This window comes from Falco cherrug, chromosome 2 (genome assembly GCF_023634085.1).
Source record: "Falco cherrug isolate bFalChe1 chromosome 2, bFalChe1.pri, whole genome shotgun sequence".
NCBI lineage: Eukaryota > Metazoa > Chordata > Aves > Falconiformes > Falconidae > Falco > Falco cherrug.
The window spans coordinates 105062121-105088515 of record NC_073698.1 but is presented as its reverse complement, the minus strand read 5'-3'; the positions used below and the strand labels follow the sequence as shown (position 1 = coordinate 105088515).

General features: G+C 39.1%; 1 protein-coding gene across 1 annotated transcript in view; it reads left to right on the top strand.

Annotated features, from left to right (window-relative positions):
- The first annotated feature begins 22494 nt into the window (after positions 1-22494).
- Positions 22495-26395, top strand: part of NCAM2 (neural cell adhesion molecule 2) — a 305227-nt gene continuing 301326 nt past the window's right edge. Inside the window, exon 1 of the mRNA XM_055703179.1 lies at positions 22495-22673. Coding sequence (XP_055559154.1) covers positions 22622-22673 — 52 coding nt within the window. The 5' untranslated portion in view covers positions 22495-22621. The remainder of the gene's footprint in view (positions 22674-26395) is intronic.

The following is a 26395-nucleotide window of genomic DNA, read 5'->3' as shown; positions in this document are numbered from 1 at the left end:
AGCCATGCCCTGGAGCCTCTACTCCAGAGCTGTGTAGTTAGATTTGATATACTCTAGGTCTCCCCTGGCAGTACTGCTGGTGCCCATATGGGAGAACATTGGGAGTAACTGGAGGAGGTCTGGATGAGCCTCAGCAGCCTCTCCATGATGTCCTAGCTCCAAGACCCTGACAAGCAGCAAACCTCCCTGGAGAGCAGGCTAGGCTGGCAGGAGGGGGCCTGTGTCCCCTCCAGAAGGTGATCTCCTATTGGCACATCCCCTGGTGCTGCCATTTCAAGCACTCTGCTGAACACAGCTTCCAGCCCAAGTGCAGTCCAGGGAAAGCTGGAGTCATCCTGGTGCTAAAGACCTCCAGCTTCTACAGTCAGGGGATCTCCATCTCCCAACCCAATAAGCACAAGTGTATCCCCTTTCCTGGGTAAACTTGGGGGTTGAGGCTCACCTCATACCTGTGTTGTCAAAAGACGGACCTCAGATGGAGGTCTGTCTCCTCCGTGCCATCCCTGGTGCTATGCTGGCTGTTGTCCTCCTCCTGCAGCTCCTCTGCCAGGGGACACAGCCCCTGTGCCAGCAACCACTTAGTGCAGGCAAGGACGCATCTCCTCCAGGCCCAGGGGGAGGCCACCGCTGTCTCCACAGTCCCAAACCTGCAGAGCTGGTTTGACACAAGTGCCCCAACAGGCTGGGTAGCTGGGGTACAGGGGTGCTGGGGGCTGTGCCCTGCAGGGCGTCACCAACACTGCTGCACTTAGGGTCATGGTGACACTGCCCTCTGCAAAGCTTCCTCCTCCATTCTGTGCCCCCTCCACCGTACCCTGCTCCACAAAATGCTGCATCTTTTGGCTGCCTCTGTTAGCAACAGAATGCATTTTAAAGAACTGATTTGTTTGCTTGGATGTGGTTTAAAAGTGACTTCAGATGTTGGCACTCTTACACAAAACCTAAAAGTCAGTAGTTTACTTCTTCATACTAGTTCAATTCACCTTGGATTCAAAAAGTCTTAATCATAATGCTATAAAGCTTCAGCAACATGGATTCATGATTACTTTTTGCTACATTTTCATTCTGCTTCTCCACTAACATGTTTTATTAGAAATATTTCAAAAGAAGTAGCAGAAACAGGTCAGGACCTGGTATATTTTCTATGACAATGTAATGACAGAATGGGATTCTGAGAGTCTCTCATTGAAGCAGAAAGTAAAACAAAAACTAAAGTAAAACAAAATCAGTACTAACTCCCAAGTGCCTTACAGAGTTGTATATATATAAATCTACAAATATATCTGGAAAAAATAAATAAATTACCAAACGGTTCAAACCTGCCAAAATTATGTCTGATTCCCAAAATAGTTAATTGAGAAAGATAACATAAATGGAATGTCTGAGAAGGATGCTTTCTATACCACTTCCATAAGACAGTGGTTGAACCTTATGATATGCAGCAGTATACTTTTACTACTATGTAGTATTTGCAAAATGCAAATAACCTTATTAGGATCTACAATTTATTGCAGATAAGGGGAATATACTTTCAAATTAGTAGATTTTCTACCTCTTCATTTCTTCATTCCACTTACACAAATAAATATAATGTTGCCGTAATCACTTATTGCCACAGATCAAGGAAACGCTTCCTTTCTACCTTTGCAAGATACCAGAAAAGTGCAATAATTATCAACTTACTGTTTTGACTTAGCAAAATGTCCACAATGTTTTGGACCAAAATACAGTCTTTGTTACAAAACTTACATTACTCATCTGCTAATTTCCTGTAAAATAACTGTTCCTTGTCCTGAACAAAATTAGCTTTATATAAAGATTTCTTTTACTATTTAGATATTCAGTCCTGATTTGCTCTTTTGATCATGCATGAAATTACTTTGTCATCACTACTAGAAAAAATATGACTCGCAAACCCTTGTAAACCTTAAAGAAGGTGATGATTTTTTTGATAAAAATCTGGATTTATTTTTTTTTATTTTAATACTTATTTCTTCCTTTTTGTTGGTGAACTATATTTTAATAACATTTACTTACTAGCTCTGGGAAAACCCCCACATCTTAATTGCATCTAAGTTGGTTTACTACTCAGATTATTTTAGATATAACTGCTCTTCCTCTCTGCAAACTTTTTAAATGCCTTTCTTCCAATGCTGTTCATTTAGCTTCCTTTTTATACTTCTGACTAAATAGAACATTCTTCTCTTTCCAAGCCTAGTGAAAAGAGCAGCACTCAATACTGATATTTGCAGTATTGTACTCATCACATATATTCATTTCTGCCTGTTCCTTCTCACTCATGCTATTTGTCTTTACTCCACAAGTTAGCTTTTTATCCATATAGAGTGCATATATCTCCTGCAATACCAGATGACCTTGCTGAAAGTCATCTTTGGGTGGTCGTGTAATAGAGATTTCATAAGGTTTCTTTTAAGGATGTACATTCTGTCCAAAAGTTCTCTGACAAATCCTGTGTATTATTTGCTTGTATATAACTGTTATGTTTGTCTTTTGTGAAAACATCTTGATAAACCTTAAACAATGTTGCTGTTAGTTTTTCCCTGTTTTGTCTTTAGTCAGCATTATCTTGTTTGGTTTATGTAACCCGAGATGTGGATTATTTTTTTTTTAACTATTACTTCTGATTGGAAAGGCTTCCACCATCTCATTTATTGTTTCCCTGCCCCCCCCCCCCCCCCGCCCCGTTTTATAATAAATCCTGTTGATTTTAATGTGTTCCTTAGATACGTTTCTTTCTTCAAATAGTTCTTTTTTCTCCTCATGTAATGCTAGTCTCCTTCAGGTTTTTGCTCTTGTTCTGATTTGTTATGAGTGTTGCCCTGTTCTTTCTTCAGCCTTTTTTCCTCTTTTGAGAATTTTGAAGCAACAAGTTCATGTAAATAGCTCATGGTGACAGTCACCTCTACCAGTAAATTATCCCCACCGTATCTTAAAGGGTTACCCACTCCAAAAACATCTTTTCCCCTTAATATCTCTACAGTAATGTTATTTCATTCTTGGCTTCACATTTCCTTAAAATTGTTTTTCCATTCCTTTGGCCTCATTCTATAAACCTCCTATTCTTTTCTATGCTTGAAGTGTTTTGTGGTTTATGTTTCACACTTTATTCTTTTTATATTATGATAATGCCCATGCACTTCTGAAATATCTTTTATGTGAAGACCTATATGCTTTATAATAACTAATGAGTTGAGCTGTGTTACAGAAATTACATATGCCAGCCACCGTAACAGTTTGACTCCAGGTTTCCACATAAGCTGAAAGATAGATTCTTTATGAAAGTACTTTTTATTAGTAGTGCTACAGATCAAGCTAGGTGCCTCCAAAAAGGGATCCTGGACAAAAAAAATCTCGGGGCAATTATACCCTTACAATCTAAGTTCCCACCCCTCATGCAATAGTTCAGACCAATAGTAAAACTAAGGTCTGGGTTCTTCTTCCTTTTTATTGGCTTGGTTTGTTTGCTGTTTTGTTACTAAGCAGTTCCTAAATGGTCATCTTCTTACACAGTATCACATTGTTTTTGGTCAGTTTCAGCCAAATGTTGTAATATGGTTGCTACAGTTCATATACCACAATCCATAAGCTTTGTCTAACTACTAAAGTTTAAGCTGCTAGCTTTGTCTGCTTTAGCTATTATTAATGTTTAAGCTGCTAGCTGTAAATTTCAGCTAACTTCCACAAAAGCTCTCAGTACAGTATAAGAAGTCATGTCTATTGTTTCCATATTAGTAAACAGAAACAAAGGCACCAGAGTAAGCCAGCTGACTTCTTGGAGCAAAGTACTCTATCATTCAAACTGTAAGAAATGCAATCTGGTTTCCTTGTTTTGTTGTGGGGCTTGGTAGTTTGTTGGGTTTTTTTACTGTTCTGTTTATCACAATATGCTTCTCTTATAAATAAGGTGTTTCTATAATTATTATTTCCTTTTCATTCACTGATAGTCTCTACAACTACTATATGTTTTGCCATTTAACCTTGCAAAGCTATCAGAAAAGAAAGAGAACAATATTTTATAAGCTCTTTCAAGTTCTTTATATTGTGACCTTTCTCATACTCAGCATAGCAGTTCCCCTAGTACAAGAGACTCTTCTGAGTACATGTTGTGTTTATATATTTTTGCGTACTTTAAAAAGTCAAAATCTAGAAAAAGTAATTGATAATTCCCTTCTGTGCATATGTTACATTTGAATTTTTAATTATATGATGATAATTACATTTCAAGGTTGTGATGTAGGCATATGCAGCACTGTCAGATTGATGTACAGCTAGTTATCCCTTAAATTGCTTCTTTTGATGATGTCTCTAATATAAATGCTTCTCAGTAGAGACCACTTTACTAAAACATTAATACAATGTATGCTCTTATAGTAATAAGTATGTTTTAGCTTTACAGTAATATGTGTATTTTTTGATTCCATCTGTTTTTAAATTGCTGGGTTTGGTGTCGTGTAATGCTATTCTCTGCTTCTTATGCTATGTGTCTGTGCTGATTTTGGCTGGGATAAAGTTAATTTTCTTCAGAGTAGCTACTATGGGGCATTGTTTTGTATTTGTGCTACAAACAGTGTTGGTAATACAGGGATGTTTTCATTACTGCTGAGCAATGCTTACAGAGTCAAGGGCTGTTCTGCTTCTCACCCCACCCCACCAGCAAGAGGTTGGGCAGGGGCACAGCTGGGACAGATGACACAAACTGACCAAAGGGACATTCCATACCATATGATGTCATGCTCAGCATACAAAGCTGGAGGAAGAAGAAGGAAAGGAAGGGGAATGTTCGCATTTACCGTGTTTGCCTTCCCAAGTAACTGTTATGCGTGAAGGAGCCCTGCTTTCCTGGAGATGGCTGAACCTGCTCATGGGAAGCAGTGAATGAATTCCATGTTTTGATTTGCTTGTGTGTTTGGCTTTTTCTTTACCTATTACACTGTCTTTAACTCAACCCATGAGTTCTCTCACTTTTACCCTTCTGATTCTCTACCCCATCCCACCAGGGGGGAGTGGGCGAGTGGCTGTGTGGGGCTTAGTTTCTGCTATAAAACACAACAGCGTTTTATAGCAAATTTTCACGACCACCCTGCTCTCTTTATTGTCACATATTGAGCAATGGAGATTTTACCCAATATGTAGGGTTTTTCCCAAGATCCTTCCAATCTCTGCATGCTTTCACAAATGTCACTTCTACCCAATTATAAAACATGATTCTATTTTCTGCCAATTCAGTGATGTCTTTGGAGAGTCATACTGCCACTCTCTTTATGTAGTCAATGCCTGTCCCTGCATCAGAAACAGTACAGGGAGCAAACATGAAGTACTGCACTGTGCAAATCACAACTGGTCTTTTCAGTAATTCAGTTTATTTTTTTTATTTGCCTGGCCTTCACTTTTGGCAAGGAATATTGCTCTCTCAAAATTGTTTTACAGTGTTTCCTTTGGAGAAGAAAAGGTGAGGGAAAGCAAAGGAAAACAAATTATGTTGTTGCTTGTGTGAGTTGTTCTCACAATCAAAACCTCACTGTGTCATATCATGACATAAACCACCAAACAAACTAGCAGCCCCGGGGTCAAGATGTTTATGATTAGAAAATATCATAAAGGCTTGATTTTGTCTACCCTATGGAAAAAGACTTTCACTTTCCTGCATTAAGAGCCTAATCAAACCCCACATAAGTACAACTCTACTTCAGGATGAATCAGAGCAGCAAAATGTAACTCAGCTCTTTCATTTACAGACAAAGTCCTTCTAAAAAGATGACAAGACAAGTAGAAGCAAATGCTGTCATGGAGAGATATCTAATTTTAGCAGCTTATCTAGTTCAATAGTCATCTCTAACTTTCAGTTGAATAGCTGGATGCAGCTGAAGTAATACAGATTGAGGTCTTCACTGTGTGATTATGGTATCACCATGCAGCTCCCTTGCTGTAGATTCATACAGACAATGTGGACTGTGCACAGACGGTACATGTTATGGGTGTATACTTGTGTAGTGAAGGCTTAAAAAAGTAGGGAAGAAACAGGAGTTGCAGTACTTCATCCTTATATTCCCATATATACTAGCTTGCAATATTCCCCTATGTGTCAAAGGCAAATTTTAATAAACAGTATCTGCTACACAGCCAGAGGAAAAATACAATATCCTACAGAACAGAAAAAGAAATATGAAATATAAAAGATAAAAGAAGTTACTAATCTTTAATCATGTCCACTCTGAACAAGTCAATACTTCTTCCAGATGCTGGAGTTGTCGTCTTGTCTACTAAACCTATTAACAACTTTCTTTTAAAGGCAGTGTTAGCAGACCAAAACCCAGGGAAGGTCTGTAATCCACAGCTATGTTTTAATATGAGTATAGAATTTATACAATAAGGATAGATCCAATTGTGACCTTTCCTGCAGAAAATAGTTTAAGTTCTCATATTGTGCTTGAGTTTGTTTCCTGGGCAAAAATCACATACTATTGAATTCTCTGCCAGATCAGGGCAGACGTTCCCCAAGGCCACCAATCTTGACTAGCTTTTCACACCAAGCTCTTACTCTTGAATTATGAATGTTTTCTTTGCAGTGTGCCTCTTTGAGGATGTCTCTTTATATCTGGTAGATTCAAATAGCATTAGAGGCATTGTAAACGGGTGCAGTTGGCTGCTTATTATCTTTTTCTTTCCTTCCAGTTGGTTTGCACTAGTGTCACTCCTGCTATGGTTATCTTTCCTGAGTAAAAAAAAAAACAAACAACCAACCACAACCAAACCACCTAACAAAAAAAAAAGGAAAAAAAGCACAATTTTTCTACATGCATCTTTGATCAAAACTGTACCTGAAAACTCCTTTTCCTTTTAGTAAGACTGTACCAGTTTTAGTAAAAATGCTTGATTTTTGTTCTTCCCTTTGAGACTTAGGACAGTATGGAGGAAATACTTCAGTTAAGATGACTGATACTAAAGCCAACTATTACCTTCTTATGCCAATGCTACTAAATTATAAAATGCAGTAAGTTGTGGGCTAAGTAGAGGTGATCCTCAGTCTGTCTACAGAGGTGATACAGAAAAGAATTTTATAGTTGTGACCTGAACTTTAACGAGAAACTGTCTAAATATCCAAAGAAGTAATTGCAATGTTTTTAGCGTAGATGCCCCTACAGTTCTCTTAAAGGCTCTTATTAGCCCATTATACCCCAATTTATATATTCTATGGCAAAGTTAATTTACATCACTTTCTAAACTATAGGCCTAATTCACACTGTTCCTGAAAAGCAGGAGCAACAGTCTCCTTATACCTGATTAGCAGCTATGCTGAATGATGAGCATAATTCTGTTGCAGATTTTTTTCCAGTTTGTAACTAGTCAAAGAATATCTTTCCCAATAAATCCACAAAAAAACAGCTTATTGCTTCCAGAATGCGGTCCACATACAAACTGGGAGAAAGAGTATATATGTGTGTATACATATATAGACATGTATTTATGTATCTTTTTTAAACATAAATCTTCATACACATTCCCTTTAAAGCACATGGAAGCACAAACATATGTGCACATTTCTACTAAAAGTTAAATTTTTTTTCTTGTGTCTGATGAAATACTGATAAGGTACTCAAAATGAATAATACTGTCCTTTAACAGATAAACACAAAAGAGTATCTAAACATGTCCTGTCTTTGCTTCCTCTCATTATTCTATCCACTATTTCTCAAACCAACTTCAATTCAGATTTTTACTGCCAAGAGGAAATTAAAGAAAATGTGATCTTCATGGAGTGCAGTTTCTCTTTCAAACAGTCAGTAAACACTTTGCTGCTTTTAATATTTTCATGCCTTTGGCAACCACCTGTTTTGTTTGTGTCTTAAAGCCTAAGATAATTCCAAGAAATAAACATTCAGCACAAAGTTCAGGGAATTCAACAGATCATTCCTATAACTGATAATTGAAGAGTGCCCTTCAAACAGGGTGCAAAAATGGAAAACAATGTTGCACTGAATGACCAGGGTACTTTTATGATCCCAGCAGTCACAACTCCCCTTTTCTTGTTCAGGTGTTTAATACCAAACATCTTGCAGCAGCTTCTTTTTCTCCTTTTCACCCCCAGTAATCTGGGATTTGATTTTTTTTTTTGTTTGTTTTATGTTTTATTAAAAATTACTTATTGGATCAGAGGAATATAGTAGAGATACTTCCATGTATACTGGTATGGATAGTTAACTTCAATTACAGAGTACGCAGTTCCTGATGATCAAGGCAAACAGAAGTATTTGGTTTTAATGGGCTATTTTATGTTTTCTTCTTGTTTCTTTCATTTTGGACAATAAAAACTGTCCTTGCAAATATAACACAGTCTCTAGGCTGGAAGTTCAAGCAAAAAGAACTTCTTTTGTTCTTTATTAGAGTATTCCTCAGCAGAAAGGTAATAAGGTACAAATTACAGCCCACCATATACATACAGAATTCTCCCAAACCTGTTCATTGCACAATTGTGTCATTTTTTAATTTCAAAACTTCATTTTTTTTACTTGAGATTAATTAATATTCTGGGAACTTAGATAAGCACCCATTTGTACAAATCTCAGTAGGTTAAAGGGCCATTTCCTGTGTCAGACACAAGCACTGGAGTTGTGTTGGGTTGCTGTATTCTCATAAACGGTGGGTACACTGCACTTTTTGTTGCCTAAAACAAGATAGAGGGTTCCAGCTCTTCCATAGGCCAATCAGAAGTTTTTTGGCCAATATGTGTGTTATAGATTTTTTACAGGTGTAGGGCCTTTAATTACTATAGTTAATTGAAATAAACTATTTCATTTTTCTATGGTTTAGTGAAACATCACTCTTAAATCAAATATTTTTGGTAAAGCTAATCCAAGGTAAAACATTTTCTAATAGGCTAATTTTTCCCCCCCCTTTGTCAGCTATGAAAACCTTTTTCCTCCTTGAAAGAGTTAAAAAATACCCTGGCAAAGACTTAGTTACGTTTTGAAAAAATCACTATTTTTTTATAGTTAAAAAAAATAATAATTTGCTGTAATGGTAGATCTTCATATCATTGGAGAACTCATTCATAAAGGTGCCAACAATCGATCATTAAAAAAATATATATCCTTACATGAGACATAAAGAAAATAGTTTTAGAATGAGAGCAAGAATCAGAAACTTACAGCTGAAGACAGAAATAAAGTTTAAGTCTTAAAATTATGGGGAAAGAATAAATAGAAACAGACTGATAATAACATACCATTACCTCAAATACGTCAAGTTTGATCCAGTTGAAGTTGCTGTCAAAATGTCTTTATTTCTCAGGCGCTCCTCTCTGCAGGTATGAACATGGATGTGAATGCACTGAGGTCCTGTGAACATTTTCTTTGCTTTCCAGCAGATATAGTGCCCAGTGTTCTTCTAGTAGGGTATATGAAATCAGAAACAGACTACAACAGACTATCTGACCTTAGGATATTTGAAACTGGGGAGACTGGTCTGTATTTTAGCCATTTTTATGACAGTCGAAGGAACAGAAGCTTGCAATCTCTTCTTCGAGCAGAACTCTGGAGAGCTTGGTCATTGTGTTTTTCAGACTATTGCTCCCCCAGATACCCTCTAGGTAATCCACCTTAATTAACATAAAGCTGTTTGGTTTAGATCTATTTTACCACTAAGCATACCTTTGATTTTTCTTAGATCAATTTACAGCTGCAGATACTTTCAGACAAGAGAAAGTATAGTGTCCTTGCATTGCTTAATATATGCATTATGATGGAAGGCAGTGTAAATCATACCATGATACCATTTATATGTGGTAGAATAAGACATATGCAAATTCAGAATGAATAAAGAAAATACTTACACAACTTTGTCAAGTTGGTCTCCATAAAGCTTTGCTAAAGATTGAAACTTAAAAGAGATTTTAAAAGTGAATGAAGCTTTCACATGAACAAGAATATCTGCAATTATCAGCTATTGTTTTTTGAAAGTATTAGACATTTGACCATCTGCTGGTTTGGAGGTTTTTTTGAGTCATCCATTGAGTTGGCCACTAATGCATAAATAATGGAGAAATAAACAGACAAATTTTCTGTTCTACGGTGGCAATTTTGATGTTCCTACAGCAAACAATGTTTTCAGATGTTTCTAAATTCACTGTTGTTTAAAAAAAATTAAAAACCCTAAAACTTCAAAAATGCTTTTCATCTAATGCAGAGCACAGCAGCCATCACAGATTTTCAACATAATGAACTACAATTCCATTAAACAATGATCTTCTACTTGCTACTCAGGTGAATGGCCGTACCTCTGTAGGCTTCATAAAGCCCTGAGTAATCTAATTTAATTTTGAAATTATTCCTTTTTCAGTAGAAAAGAAAGACAACATGACCTCCAGAGGTCCTTTGCAACCTAACTGGGTTTTTGCTTCCATGATTTGCAATTGTATTCCAAGTAAATCTTGATTACGTTGTCCAAGCTAGAAATGATCAAAAATATAATAAGCAGAACTTTCTGATGAACCAGATCTAGTCTATGGAACTCTGTATTCCAGGAATAAAACTCATAAAAATACTGACAACAATTAGAATCAAATGCAAAATCCATTTTCCTGTTTAGCTGTTCAAAGGTACCTCCTTCCAAAGTGTGAACACACATGTACATCAGCACCTACATCTGTTAGTCTTTAAGGGGAAGTGTATCCCTTTTTCCAGCTGAGGGTTTCAAACACTAAGACAGTAAGTACTTATATTTAGTCATTTAAGAGTCATTTGCCTCTCAGCAGATAACTAGTAGTACATGAAGGGAAATACTTGCTCTCTTGAGTTTTAGACTCTTAAGTGAAAATATTGCAGCTGTTTTGAACATATATAAAAACATAATTTTCTAGGGGCCTTGACTCTCTGTTTACTTTCATGGTTTTGTGAAAATACTCGCTTTTCTAGATTAGTTTTTTTCCTCTTTTTGAATGCTACATGTGCATAGATCGTGGCGTGAAGAGTTTAAGAAATCATATCATTTGGTATTTAAAGTGGTATAGCTATGAAAATATAGGCGTACAACTTTGCATTTCAAATGGCTAGATAAAATGTTTTCAACATTAAAGTAAAAAAAAAAGGATATCTGCATTGATTTTTCTCCCCTGTATTTCCTTCTTTTTTTTTCTTTTTTTAAAGAAAAAATGAATAGATGAGAAGAAAGTAAGTACACTACAGTACAGTACTCAGACAAAAAGGGATACATTGTTTTACACAGGAGTCTCAGTAACACATTATTGTAAACTTTCTGGGTGTTAAAGCCAAAGAAAAGCAAAATCTCATTTTCCTTCTCTTTTCCTTCAAAAGACTTCTAAGGATTGAGGAGCCCTCTGAAAATGACTGCTCTGTTGACTTTTGTGAAAAGGGTTATCTATAAAAAGGCACCCTCTCAGCTCTGCAAATCTTACTCACTTTGAGTAAGAAAACAGTCTGAAATCACATTGGATACCACAGGAGGTTTTGCTTGATCACAGAAAGAAAAATCTAGATCCTTATTTCCAAATCCCATTTAGACCACAATTAAAACACTGATACAAAATAACTCTGTCAAGCTGGCTCCCAAGTAGAAACACTGCAAGCAAGGGCAATAAAATAATCAGGAAAGGCTCAGTGCCATTGTGAAATATATTACTGGCTGCAAGGTTTGTGATTTTTGAGCCAGTTTAAATAAATGACATGTGAAAAATAGAAAGTTTGGCTTGAAGTCATATGTACTGTTAATGAGATTTTGGCAAATATAGTTGCAATATTTATTAAAATACCTTCACAAATGTTAATATCATGGCCAATTTAGATTTATAGAATTCTTTTTGTGTTTTCTTATACCACAGATTACCACAACATGTGAGCTAGAGCTGTAATGTGCATCACCATGACATCTTCTATACATGTTAGTTGTGAGCTGCCTGTCTGTTCTTGTAACAGAGAGTAAGCACATACTTCTTGCACCCTTAGGCCATCAAAAGGTTTTTTTAAAAGTGCATGCTCCAGTTCAGTAGCCATGTTAACACTGTGGATGACAACTTGGGGCACAACAATATTTTGAGTACCCAGCTTATGTGAAAGTTTGGCCAAAACATGATCTGCAGAAGTATAAAAATAAAAAGCAAACATGGGCTGCAATCAGAAATAGCAGGCAAATTATATTTTTATAGGTATCAAAGCATGCTAAGGCAACAACATTTTAATAGACTCTATTAAAGGAAAATACCAAGAGAACAATTAACAACTCACCTAAGGATCTTTTTTTAAAAAAAGGGAGAGAGAAAAAAATGGAAGAATAATGTCTAGAAATAATGAAAATTGACTGAGATATGGATATGGAGGGTCAAAACTGAGTGTATCTACTAACCCTTATAAAAGAATCACACTGAGAGGAGTTTTATTGTGCAGTAGCACATATAACACAGGATAAGGTGGATTGCGCTACTCCTAAAAATGGTCTGAACCATTACTTTGTTTAGAGCCGTCTCATGAGAGCAAACAAAAGGTATTGGATAGTGATTCTGATATCTCATCATTCTTCATAAGACGGTCCCAAAATTATCTTACTATAGAAAGAGTTGTTAAGTGTAATTGTTTTTTAAATGCCACTCCTAACACATAGTATGATGCACGTGAATCACAGTCATTCCTTCTTCTTTAGTAGTTGTTTTTGGTGTTTTTGGTTTTTTGGTTGTTTTTTTTTTTAAGAAATGCCAGTTTTCCTAGCACTTAATAATAATTACTATTATTATTTAAATTAATCACACACATAAATGGAACTTGAGTTTATAGTGATCATTATTTACAGCTGGTTGGAATTTCACAAGAAGGATGCTATTAAGAAGAAAAGGAAGAAATACTTTCATGTTTCTTATGCTTAAACATACTCAAGTGGAGATTTAGTTGCTAATTAATGTAAATGAAAAAACATGAACATCTCAACACCCTCTATGGTTGCTTTGTGTGGCATCATAGAAGTCACTCAGTAGGAGGAAAGGTTCCTGAGGCAACCAGGATGCTAAGAGAAAGGAAAATACTACAGAAAGATTTAAGGGATTCTTTCACTTGGGAATCATATGACAGTCACAGAATTCCAGAAGGGCTGAGGCAGGAATAGTCTAGTCCAGGGGTCCTCAAACTTTTTAAACAGGGGGCCGGCATGCTGATGAAGTGGCAGGCAGTCATCTGCGGCTGCTTGGTTTCCCCTCCAACACCCGCCGGCGGGGGGGGGGGGGGGGGGGGGGGGCGGGGGTTGTAAATACCGGGGGGCGGATTGAGGACCCTGGGGGGCCGTATCCAGCCCACGGGCCGTAGTTTGAGGACCCTTGCTAGTCCAACACCCTTGATCGAGCAGGGTCAGCCAAAGTAGGTTGACAAGGACTATGTTCAGTCAGGTTTTGAGTATCTCCAAGCATAGAGATTCAACAATGTCTCTAGGAAACCATCCTCAAAGTAAGAGATTTACCTTAATTTTATGTGGTGCTTCCTGTACTTCAGTTTATACCCATTGTCTGTTACTGGGCACCACTGAGCAGCCTGACTCCACCTTCTTTCCTGTCCTCCATCACATATTTCTACAAACTGAAAGAATCCCCCGAAATGTTCTCTGTTCCAGGCTGAATACTGCCATCTCTCTCAGCATCCCCTCATATATCAATCAGATGCTCCCAGCCCTTAATCATCCTCGTGGCCCTGTGTTGGACTCACGCCAGTACATCTCTGTCTCTCTTGTATGGGGGAACCTAGCACTGGACCCACCACTCCAAATGTGTCTCATTTGTCATTCTTTATGAGCTTTTCCACCAATACAGATAGTCCCAAATGCAAAAAAAAAAAAAAAAAAAAACAAACCAAAAAACCCAAAAAACTTCAGTAAGTACCCTGGATCAAAAGCAGGCAGTGCCATGGAGATACTACTCTATTTCTGTACCACTTCAGTGGGTCTTGATTCCATCTATTTCTATGTGTAGAGGGAACAATCCAATCCTTACCACTTTTGAATTCTTTTTTTTTTTGTTTTGGTTTTGGTTATGTTCTGCTAAGTTGCTAAATTAAACAGAGAAATTCCTGAAAAAAAATATTTTTAAAATATTTTTTATTAATGTCTTATAGAATATTTTTTTAACTCTCCTGACAAATATTGATCGTTCCCAAAACTCCACACTTTCTTTTCCCTATTAAGTACAAATCAGCGCAGCAATATATACAGTACATTGATTTCTCTTACTTGTCAAAAACATAACTGATGATTTCATCAGTATTATTGGCACAGTTGTTCCAAAAAAAGGATTTCTTAGCTTGTTTTTCCTGATGATCTTGCTTCTTCCACAGTAATGTAAATATTCTGCAGTGTCATGCTTCATCTGTGGCAACTATGAGATTTTTAAATGTTCTTTTTATTTTCAAAGAATGTACCTAGAACTGAGGCTTCTACCTATGAAGTTGTAAGAGAGGTTTCTTATGATTTTAAAAATGTTGTTAAATACTGCATTTAAATTATGGCAGAAATTGCCAGAAGGATGTCCTTTGCTTAATTCTGAGTTCTGATCTCATTTACTGTGCCTCCAGCTGTTCTGGGGCGTAAATAAATTACCATTGTTGAATAGTCTAAGTTTAAAGAGCCTGAATGTATGGATAGACATCATGTGTACCTGAAGATAGGAACTGAAACACCTGGAAACTAGATCTTTGAGGACCTCATTTTAAAAGTATTTCAGTAGAAAGAGATCTTTATGCTTTCACAGGGCCAATCAAGCTCTGAGAAGGTTGAGGTCTGCTCACATAAAACAGTCAGGAAAATTTAGGCCTTTGTATATTTTAAAGTTTATTTCCCAGCCAGATTTTTCTTAAGTTTTCAGCTTGTAACATATAGAACTGTAGAACAGGTTACCCTGTGTGATAAAATTCGCAAATACAACACCTCTCAAACAAACATATTTAATTAGTTAATATTAAAAATGCACACAAATTTTAACTCTTTTAGACCTGTTGTAAAAAAAGGCATAAACAAGTGCATTGTAAAACTTACCATTATTATTTTATATATGTTTAATTTCAGTATGATTGTCACCAGCATATCTATGTACCATTGGTTGTTTGCTTCCTTATTTTAATTTAAATATCCTTCCAAGTGAGTTTTGCCTTGCTCAGAGAATTTTTAGTGCCCTACAAAATTTGCTGTTCCATAACTATTGTTCTTGATATACCACACTCTGTTAATGTGGGTAGTAAATAAATAAACTTGAATGGATGAAAAAAAAAAACACACCAAACCTCTGGAAAATTAAGTACCTCCAAAGCAAAATCCTATATATGTGTCAATGCACTTTGGATAACATAGATTTGCTTAACAATGCAAGATTCTGCACACAGACACACAGACACAGACACACCCCACCCCCCCCCACCCCCCCGACAAATATAATGACATTTGCCAACTCAAATGGTAATTCACTAAAAAACATTCATTATTTACACTGAAAATCTGAACAAGGAAGCAATGAAAAAGGAGTTCCCTGTTATACTTAAGGATATTGGAAATTTATTTAAAATTTTTCCATAAAGATAATTATATTTTTTTTTTCTAAATTATGGAAGATACGTGTGTTGCAATCTGGCTGTAAAAAAACCCCACCTATCTGTGGGTGTAAAAATAATTCACTAGAAATCAGGAGTTCATTCTCATCTGTACTACTGTGTTTAATTCCTTAGCTTACCAAAAGTTATAACAGATATCGAAGGATAATGAAAAACATATTAGAAATACAGGAGGAAAAACAGGTGAGATAATGATTTAATTGGGATCACACCATTTAGAAAAGATATAGGAAGTTGTTTACTTCTACAATACAGTGCCCAGAGGAACCAAACCAAGCATTCATCTTTCAAATTTAATCAAATATGAAACTAATGAAAGAAAATGTTGTGTAACCAACATGGCTAACTTTTGAAACTGCTTGCTGTATCAAGATGCTAGAAGGTGTCAAGAGCTCAGAATATCTCAGTAAAGGAGCAGAACTTGTAAAGTTCTGGATCTGAAATTAAATTAAAAGGTAAGTGTTAGTATAAACTATGCAGTTTATATCATATGTCTTTGTAACAGCCTGGAGTTAAAATACACATTCTTTTGATTTTCCTGTCACTGTTTAGTCAATAATCGCTTCCTGAATTCACAGCTGAACACTTTCATCATGACCTTTCCTCCTCTAGTTCAGAACTAGCGATATGGACACAGTTCTTTTATCACTTGTAAAAATCAATATACCCCAAACTCTATGTGTTCCCTTTCCCCTATACTTATGTATATAAATAAAGACTTATTTCAAAGTCCTCCATAAAGGTTTCACTGACTGTTGACATCCCCCATACCAGCCATCATACATCCTTGCTCACTTGTATCACATACAAGTCAACAGTTACCCAGTTCCAATGAAAAATGGGAGAGTGATGTGGATCAGGGTAGCTGGATGGCTCTGAATCTCAGATACTCTGATCTGAGCGGTGCTTAAAATGTGCAGCACATTTAGCATCACAATATAGAACTGTAACCCAAAGGTATCCATAAACTTTCTAATTTTCACTATGCCTAATTTTACATTCTGTAGATAAGTTTTCTTTCTTTGGTCTGGGTTTTTGTATGTTTCTAGTCTTTGATGTTAATGGAAGTACGGACGGCTGAATGAGTGTGATTTACATTTTGTTCTGAATGTCTCTGAAATTCATCATGATTCAAAGCACTTCAGGGAACAAGTTTCACAGTCACAGAACAGCAGCTGAGAAAGGTCTATGTTTTGCACACAAACCACTCTAAAAACAACTGCTCTTCAAATTCTCACCATGTTGCAATCATTCCTGGCTATTCCACTTGCTGAAATAACTTCTGCACATCTTGGCTAAGGCCAGCAAATCTTGTTGTCTCTTCAGTGCTGCAGTAATAAAATATTCTTGAAGGTCTCTTCAAATAACTTAACTGATACTGCACTAAACCAGATATTAGTACTTGCGTGATATGGTAATACAGTTCATGGAGGAATCATTTTTGTCTAAAAGATGGTAACAAAAGGCTGGTGGGACTTCAGTAACCAAAAGCAGGTGTTTACAATTCTCAGACATGACGGTGACAGTTCCAGTGATCTAAGGAATTGCAGAAATTTGTTAAACATTATTTGACAGCATCCACAATATTCCCAGATCAAATAAAGAAAAAAAAGGCCAAACGAAGATTCTTTGCTCTAGAAATTGTATGAATTAAAACACTGCCAACTAATAGGAAAGAAGGGTGCTAGCAGTAAAAAAAGGTGTGTGGGTGTGTTCATAAGCAGCCCACAGAACAGGTAAAGTACACAACTGACATGTTGCTAAATATGTAGGCAGTTATATTTGAGCCAGCTGGAGCACCTTAACATTGGCAGTTTCATTTTCAGGTAAAATGATAATATAAAAAAATCAGGTAAAAATATCTGAAGCTGATAGCGATGGGATAGTAACTATTGAGAGTTCATGTTTTTTGAGTAACTGATCTAAAAAGAGGAATAAAGTCACATGTCTAGTAATGTGGTAACCTGGAATATACAAAAATCTGTCTCTTGACAGAACCTTGTCTCATCTCTTAAACGCTACTTTGCTGCACTAGACACAGAAGTGTACAATGCTTCCTTCAGACATATAAATTCAGCTTATTGATTTCTTTTGTCAGCACAATGTTTTATATTGTAACCAAATTAGCACACTGTACTTCAAGCAACCTTGCTCTCTTCAAAAATTAAGCAGTGGCCTTCACCTGGACAAAATTATTTTACACATACCCTTGTCATTATTCAGTTACAGAAATGATACAGGAAATTATCCTATGTACACAAAATCCATGACTCTCTTCTTAGTATCTGAATATTTTCAAGATTGTTTTAAGTTTCTCTAACAGGAGGGAGAGTTCTTTATTTAAAGTGACTTGAAACAGAGTGGAAACAATGTGTTGCCTCTTTCTCATAAAATGTTAATCCAAAATGATAGCAATTTTACATCTTTATGAAGGTCTCTATAAGATGTGAAGAACTTAGAACATAATAGTAGTGCAAACATTTATGAAACTGTCTTTTGTTTATTGTGCATCATTTCCTCACCACAATAATGTTGTTGTTCACTGTTGTATAATTTATCTTAGTGCCACTTTAATTGTGTTTTCAGTGTTCATAGGAAGGCATCCTATTTGGGATAATTACTCACTTTGGAGATGATCAGCAATTTGGTTCATGAGCACCTCTGAAAATTACCCTGCCTGCAGAAGGCATTTTCCTGCAAGTGCAATATACCGGGTTTGCAAGGAGGGATATTTTGTCCTTTCATTTTCTCTCTCCTTTCCTGCCCCAAAACACATTTGATAATTGCTCTAGGACATGCCAATTTCCTTACAACTCTACACCAGTTATTTCTAGACATGTGATCTCTCTGTGCTATCTTTGTAACTGCGCCATTATTGTAAATTCCCCTAAAATTCTCATCTAATCTTAAGGTGCTTCCTTAACATTTCAGTAAGACAAGTAAGCAAATCCAGCTGGATCTCTTGGCAACTAGGGTGTCCACAGGGAAACATGTATTTCAGTATAAATATCCATTATGAAATCATCACCAAGATTTAAGTTTCTGTATTTAATTACATTTGCATTGAACATGTAATCATCAATCAATTTAAAAATAAAGTAATCCTTGCAAAAGCACCATGGAGATGTTTCTTGACAAGAGCAGTCACAGCAAGTTTACAGATCCTCAGTTCTTGTAAACTGACTTAAGTGCAGTGATGATAGCTTAAAATGGTTCTGTTGCCATAGACAAATGTTGCCACTTTCTTTCATACTAGCTGATAGGCTACTGCATAAACAATCTCACTGAGCAAAACAAGTAAGTAACATGGGGTAAAATTAATACTTTCTGTCTTTTTGCTAACTTCACAGGCAGTAAAAATTTGTAGGAGAAAAGCTGCATATGACAGCACAGTTGTGAAAGCTGGAGGCTATTGTGTGACAGATAAAAGACAGGGAACTTACAGATATATCCACTTTGAGTCTGAGTATGGTATCCTAAACCATCTAAAAGTACTAATCAAACATGTATGTAATATTAGGTAATATTTTCCCTTCTTTTCTCCGGAGATTTTTCCGGGAAGTCTTTTCAGTCACTGGAGTTGTATTTTAATTGCTTCAAGGACCTATCAAGGTTGATGTCCCAATTTTTGGAATAACTGTCCTCATAGATTATTATACTTCTTGATGTTGCACCTCTTGACCGTTCATATGGGATAATACTCACTGTAGTTTATTTCTGATCTTATTTTCTTACATAGCATGAAAATATGCATGTTTTCTGCCAGCATATTTGTTATGCATGTGCTACTATACGGAAATCATGTTTTCTGATTCCTTAGTCTAAGTACAGCCATTGAACTCCAAGTCAGGTTTCCCTCCAGGAAACCACATGCTCTTTAAAGAAAAGTGCTATTAGCCAAAGAATGGCAAATACTACAGGTGTGTTGTTATTGAAATTGATTAATGTTTTACAGTGTTTACTTTGAAGTGTTCATCTTTTGGTTCATTTAATGTATGGTCACAAACACCAAGAGTCATATAGATACGGATGGCAGAAATGCTGAGGACTTTCCCTCCATCTTTCTCATCCGTTTGCTTGACCTCACCGTGATATGCTGTTGTGGTTCACTATGATACATTTTTTTATAGATCTTTCTCCTGTAACAAATTAGTTGTTTCATAAGCAGCAGGAACAATGAAGACCTGCATACTTATGTACTTTTTTCCCCTCCGCTCCTCTCCATCCCTCCACTGCATGGTCTCAGGGTGTGTGCATATACCTTTTAGGTGGTGTATGTGACAAGAGTACTTGGAGCTGCTTGTCTACTGATGGATGAACCAGCTGCTGCCTCTTCCTTCAGTGAGGTTTCTGTATTTTACAGTAGTACTACAAGAATGTGAATACCTTGAGATTTATATCCATCTTTTCCAGTTTTACTCCATTGCTTCAGAGAGGTGAAGAGCTTGTTCCTCTTTTCCTTGAGTAGCTGGAGTAAACCCAGATTTTTCCAAATCTTGTAGCAATATGGTGTAGAGTCTACATGGCAGGCTCTGCTCACTGCTGCAGCCAAGTAATTAGGTAGACTTCTCGGGACAAGGAAGCCTGTTTGGAAACAAAACATCCTCATTCCATTTCAAAGGAGCAAGAACTGGCCACTCAGATCTGACGCTGCTGAAATTCTCATCACAATTATGATTTTAAACAAGAAAACCTGGATAGCAGCATTCTTTCTACTATGTTTAGTTCTTGTGGGGAAAGGGATTTCCTACTTGCATCCGTATTGAGTTATGGTAGGGTGTCTACTGTATGAATATGGATTTCAATCCTTGCACTTCTGCAACTGTGCAGATCAAGGTGCTTCTGTACTACTTTGGCCCTTAAATAAAGCAGACTTTAATAGATGTTAAGGTACGTGTACTAATTATTTGGTTTTAGTTATTAATAATGTTTTCATTTTCTTTATTTATTCCACTTTTGATGGGTACTAATGCTTCAAATATATTAAAGATAAATTCGAACAATTTGGCATCTTACTCACTTCATAGTGAGAGTTTCTTGCTTTTTGCCCAGTAAGATTTATACTTAATCTTAAGGGTTTTATTTTATACTTGTTTTCATAACCTTTCTGTATCAATCTATTAATAGACTTCTATTTCTGTAGTTCGGTACTGGGGCTGACAGAACCTTCTTATCTGGGAAAACTCCTTCACCAAAATACTTCCTTTTGTTGTGTCTTCCTCAGCCTGCACTAAAGGCCCCAGTCAAAACTTTCTGCAATTAGGCATCTCTCATGACATTTGGGAGCAGAATGGCTCCTAAATATAAATCCAGTTCTCACCTAAAATGTTTTGCTGAAGCTGACATATTTTGGATTTCCAAAACTGTATGAGAAATAACAGTTCCATTCCCACTTAAATATACATGAAAATGAATCTGTTCGTTTTATACTAGGTTACAGAAGTCTTTGGTTTCAAAAGCAGGGCCACATGGTATATAGCTGAGGTTCTGATTTATGTGGTGCAGATTAACCAACAGCAGGAAACTTTCACTCTCCCCTCTACCAGCATTTTCTGTACATGTTCCCAAGTGTCCTAAAACATCTTCTGAAGAAAGACATTCAGTTTTATCACCTATCTCCTTGATCCCAGCAAGATTTGACATGATTTCTTTCTCCTAGATTTTGTAATTTTGTAAGACTACTGTGAAGCAAGAGTCAAACTGAAGATACCAATGGTGTCGTCTGTGTTAGTTTTCTGCAAAAGGACTTTCTATCTCCCTCCTCCCCAAAATCTAAACTTCCTTGAAAAGGGCAAAAAAAAGGGGGGGTGGAAAAATTATTAGGGATGTGTTAATTTGGATTCGTCTTTGATTAAGTACTATTACTGCTGCTTCACATTAGTCTAAATCCATTTCTACCTCCTTTCATGTATCATACAGGTGGTGACACATTTATAGAAGCTGCTTCGGAGACCACAGCTTAATTACCCGCCCCTCCCCCCCATTACCCCTTCAAAGTCAAGCTGGACAAAACCCCACCTCTTCTCTTTAACGCAGGTATTTTTTTCCCCCCCTTACAAAGCAAGATCCTCAATAAGACAGCACTGAGGCATCAAATAGGTAAGCAATTTATTTTTTATCGGTTTTATTTGACGCAGCGTAAATAGCAGAGGTATTTTTCCTCTCTGTTACTATAATAACAGAAGTCAAAACAAGTGAATTCCCAGACACCTAAATGAATAGGTACAGACTCAGCGCGATTAAAGACGCGCCCGTACGCGAGGCTCCCAGCGGTCCCGCTCCCCAGCGGCGCTGCAGCACGTTACCGCACGCAGGAGGAGCGGGGGGATGGCCGGGCCCCGCGCAGCCTCCGCGCAGCCCCGGCCCGCTCCGCTCCCGCGCACGAGCGCCCGGCGGCAGCGCGCCCGCCGCCCGCTGAGGGAAGCGCGGCGGGCAGCCGCTGGGGGCGCCACCGCCGCGAGCCAGGGCGCCGCCGGCGGGAACGGGGGTGCCGAGGCCGCGCCAGCCCCCTCGGTGTGTGCCCCTCGCGCTCCAGGCTCTCCCTGCCCAGCGGGCTGGGGCTTCCCGGTAGGATTCTCCGACAAGCCGCAGCCGCCTCGCCCTTTATTTAGGCTGTTTCCTCGCAGGCGACGGCGCAGGGAGCACGCTCCGAGGAGCAGAAATTGCCTCTCCCCGCCGGGGGGCTGCCAGAGGGCGGGGAGGAGGGACGGAGGGAGGCTTTGAGCCTGCGGCAGCCTTTCAGAACGGCGGAGGAATCAACCGGCGCTGCCGCTCGTCGGTGGCGTGGCCCTGCCTGTGGCGCGGAGGGATCCGCGCGGGCTGCCGTGTTCCCGCCTCCTGCGCGGCGGCCGCCGGCTCCCTGATATAGTGCGGCACGGGGAGGCGCTGGCAGTCACTTGGCGAGCAGCGCTCCGCGGGTGCGGGGCTGAGCGGGAGGGCGCGGACGGCAGCGGGGTTTGTCTGTGCTGGCCGAGCACCTCCAACTTGGAACTGTCCGCCGGCGCGAGCTCCTGAACATGAGCCTCCTGCCTCTCTACCTGCTCGGATTGCTCCTCAGTAGCGGGCAAGGTAGGAGCAGGGCTGATTTTTTTTTTTTTTAAATAATTATTTTTCTTACCTATATTGTCTGTTCGTTCAGATTAACGTGTAACCGGAAAAGAAATGGGCAAAAAATAAAGCAATGTTGTCACCCCCCTGGAGCCTAATTAAAAAGGACCTAAAACTTGCTTCATCGCAAACCCCCCCCCCCCTTTTTTTTTTTTTAAGTCAAGTCTTCAAGAGGTATCATTTATGAGGGGGGGAAAAAAAAAAAAAAAAGCTGGAAGGAGCTAAGTGCACTTAGCTGCTTTGCATGGGGTTTCGTAATTTTTTGGGCGATAAATGTAGGAGGGAGATAACCGATTAACAAAATATATGTGTCGGGGATCGCGCTTTAAAATATGCGTCTGCTTGAGGGGAAGGCAACGTGGGCTTCATTTTTAGGACCGGAGAGAAGTGCTGTCGGTGGGGCCAGTGAGAAATGTGACCTGAAGTCTGCCTGTCGGGGTTTCTCCTCTTCTGGGGACCGCGCCTGTCGCTGTGCGGGGACACCGAGCCCCCCGGCCCGGGGGTGGTGGCGGAGGGCACGGCGCGGGCGTGTGCGCGGCTGCAGGCACTTTGCGATGAAATAACGCCGCGGGGGCAGGTGTGTGCGGGCGCGGGGCGTGCGGAGGTTACGCCTCTGGGCACTGTTCGCCTTTTGCATATGTATGTGCATTTAAACAGACAGCGCTCCGTAAAATACGGGCTTAGGGGTTGCGGTGTGGCTGGGGTTTTGTGGTTGTTTTCAGGGGGCTTGAAAGACTGATTTTTGGATGTCACACCTTGAGCATTTGTGCTACTTGAGGAGGCGGGGAGGGGAAGGGCCGCCGGGAGCGCGTTCCCGCGGGGTGCGGCACGGCGAGGGTGCCCCTCGGTGAGGGACGAGCGCGGGGTTCCGAAACTGTCCGGGCAAGTTTCTGGCGTTCCTGAGGGGCCGCCGTGGGCTGCGGAGCCGCGCCAGGCTGCTTGTGCCTCCTGTGGGATACCCTCTGCGAGACGCCTGAAAGCGCTGCATTGCCTGTACTTGAGGGGATGGGAGGAGGCCAGCGCTCGGGGCCGTTGTGAGGAGGTTTTGGGGTGGCGTGGGGGAATCAAAATCCCACCTAGGTGTCGGCGGAGGCGTGGGAGCGGCGGGGACCGGCCCTCGGCCCCTGGTGCCGCCACCTTACAGCAGGGGGCGGTAGAGCTCCACGGCGGCCGCCCGTGCTCCGGCAGTGCCCGGCGCCGGGACTGGGGCGGCTTCGCCTCCCCGCCGACCCCCGCCGCGGGCACCGAGGGGGCGCGCCGGGGCGCGGGAAGGTGCAGCCATCCGCAGGCATCTGCAGGCACCCGCGGTCCAGGGCGGAATGTCTCACCCAGACGCTGCACGGTGTTTTGTGAGAGTGCAGTGAGATCTGTTGCGCTTGAGGGGAGGGGGGAAAAGTGTGTGTGTGTGGGGGGGAGGGCAGGCAGGCACCGTGCCTTGAGGTATTAAAACTGCAGCTATGAAGGTCTCCTTCAATGCGTTAATCGCTACACCTCATACTATACAGACGTTTTGTCTCGTCGATAAGTAGCAAAGAGCCACCAGATGCTGTCAATTTATACAGAAATGTTTTTGTGCTTTGGCCACCTCGGGAAGAGCTCTGAAGGTCTCCCGATTAGCAGCTATTCAGAAACAGTCCGGAGGCTTTTCAGCATAGCCAGCGCTGGGGATGGTAAAGGAGGAGGAGAACGGGAAAGCTTCCTTCAGGCTTTGCATTGATCTACCTAGGTGTAATGTGTATAGAGATGTGCTCTGTGGTTCCTCTAACGGAGGAATGATAGAAAGCTAGTTTGTGAAGTGTGATTACTGCAGCGTAGGAGGATTACATAGTTTTGGTATCTTACTATCACAAATGTCAGGAGATAAATAATGGAGTGAAATTCTAGATGCTATTAAGCTGTGTTTTAAAAATTATAGGGGGATAGATATGAGGGGGAGATAGAAGAGGAGGAAAGCTGAATAAATATAACGTTGATAGTAAGTTATGTCTCAATTTTGAAAAACAGGGTTGGGTGTTTTTTTGGTGGTTTTTGTTGTTTTGTTTTTGTGTGGTGTGTGGTTTTTTTTTTTTTTATAAAAGGAGTGAATTGTATTGGCAAGGGGAAGATTAAAATTTTTGAACTGGCTGTAGAAATAGCAGGAACACGCAGCCTCAATCCACAGCAGGGGGTAGTAAATGGGAGTGGGAAAACATCTGCGTGTGGAAAATATTCCCATATAGGTTGCTAGGGGAGAAGAAAATTCTACAGTGGTGTGGTGTTTTTTTTTTTAATTTTAATAAGCTTCATTATGGTGAGGGTTTTATTGTGCAATTCATATTTCTTGAAGTAACCTCCTTGAAGTAATCTTGAGAATTTTTTTGAAGTGATTCAAATAATTTGAGAGGCTATTACAAATATTCTTGAGATTTGTCTCCTTTTGGGAATGCAGTGGTGGGTAACACAGATGATCAATTGAAGGTTGTGGTGTTTGTGAGGGGTGTTTTTCTTTTGTGTGGTTTTTTTGTTTGTTTTCTGAGAAAACTAGTGTTGTCAGCGTATTAGATGATAATTATGGGTTTTTTTTCTAATCCTAAAGTAGAGATAAGAGTGTGGATGGTTCAAAAGAAAGCCACTAACTAGATTTGGGTCATTTGCTTTGGAAATACTGAAAGTCTTAGGCTGAGGATTTATATTTCTGAGACTATAGCTGCAGTAGATTTTTATGAAGAATGACTGAAGCTTTTTCTTTGGGAAGTGCTGGTGTTTAAGAATAGGGAAGAGGGAACTGGGATGTATTTGTTCCATTTCAGAGAATCAGAGTGGTTTGAAAACAAGTAGCAGAGCAACCCCCTCCCCCAGCTCCTTTAAGTTAAGAGCTTATGAATGTCATAATTATCTACCAGGGCCAAATATTCTCTCTCCTAATTTCATCACAAGGGAGGAGTTTAACTAGCAATGCTATTATGCTAAAACAAAAGGATTTTTTTCTTAAACTTACAAAGCTGTCTAGACAATTCATCCAGAGTGAAAGACCTAAATTTAATTAGCTTTGCTTCAATAAGAAATGAAACAAAACACACACACAGCACCCCCCAACAAAACAGCCTACTTCATTCTGTAAATCTGCTTGTTAACACATACAGTGATACAATGCTCAGAGGAGGGGGCTTCATTGGCTTTTACTAGTGTCTAGGAAGACTGACTTATAGTGGATGAAATGGACATCTTCCCATAAGACAAAATCCTGTTTATCACTCTGCATAATATACATTTCTTCGGGTTAGCAAGTTTTTGTTAATTTGCAGTAGGAAATGTTTTCCTTGTAGAATTTAATCTATTTATGCTCATCCAGGAGATTCATAGCAGTGAGTACTTGTTCAGTCATTGTGCTTTAAGTTTTCTCTTTTCACTGCTTTGATACTGAGTTTGTTTTTGTTTTTCCTGAAGAGTTTCTCTTACAAGTGCTTATAAGGGACTACTTGTTAATAAGGAACATCCCCCAGAAGAGATGCCAGCATGTGCATCTTATTCATTACAGTGCAGTCACTTTCTAGAATCCTGCTTCTTTCTGCTTTTTGTGTAGGGAGTCCATGAAATTTGGAATTTTTGAAATCAATTTTACTGGATTAAGCAGAACTAATATTTTACTCCAGTTGTGTACAGAAATCTAAAATATATCCTGAGACTTCAGCGAACAATAATTT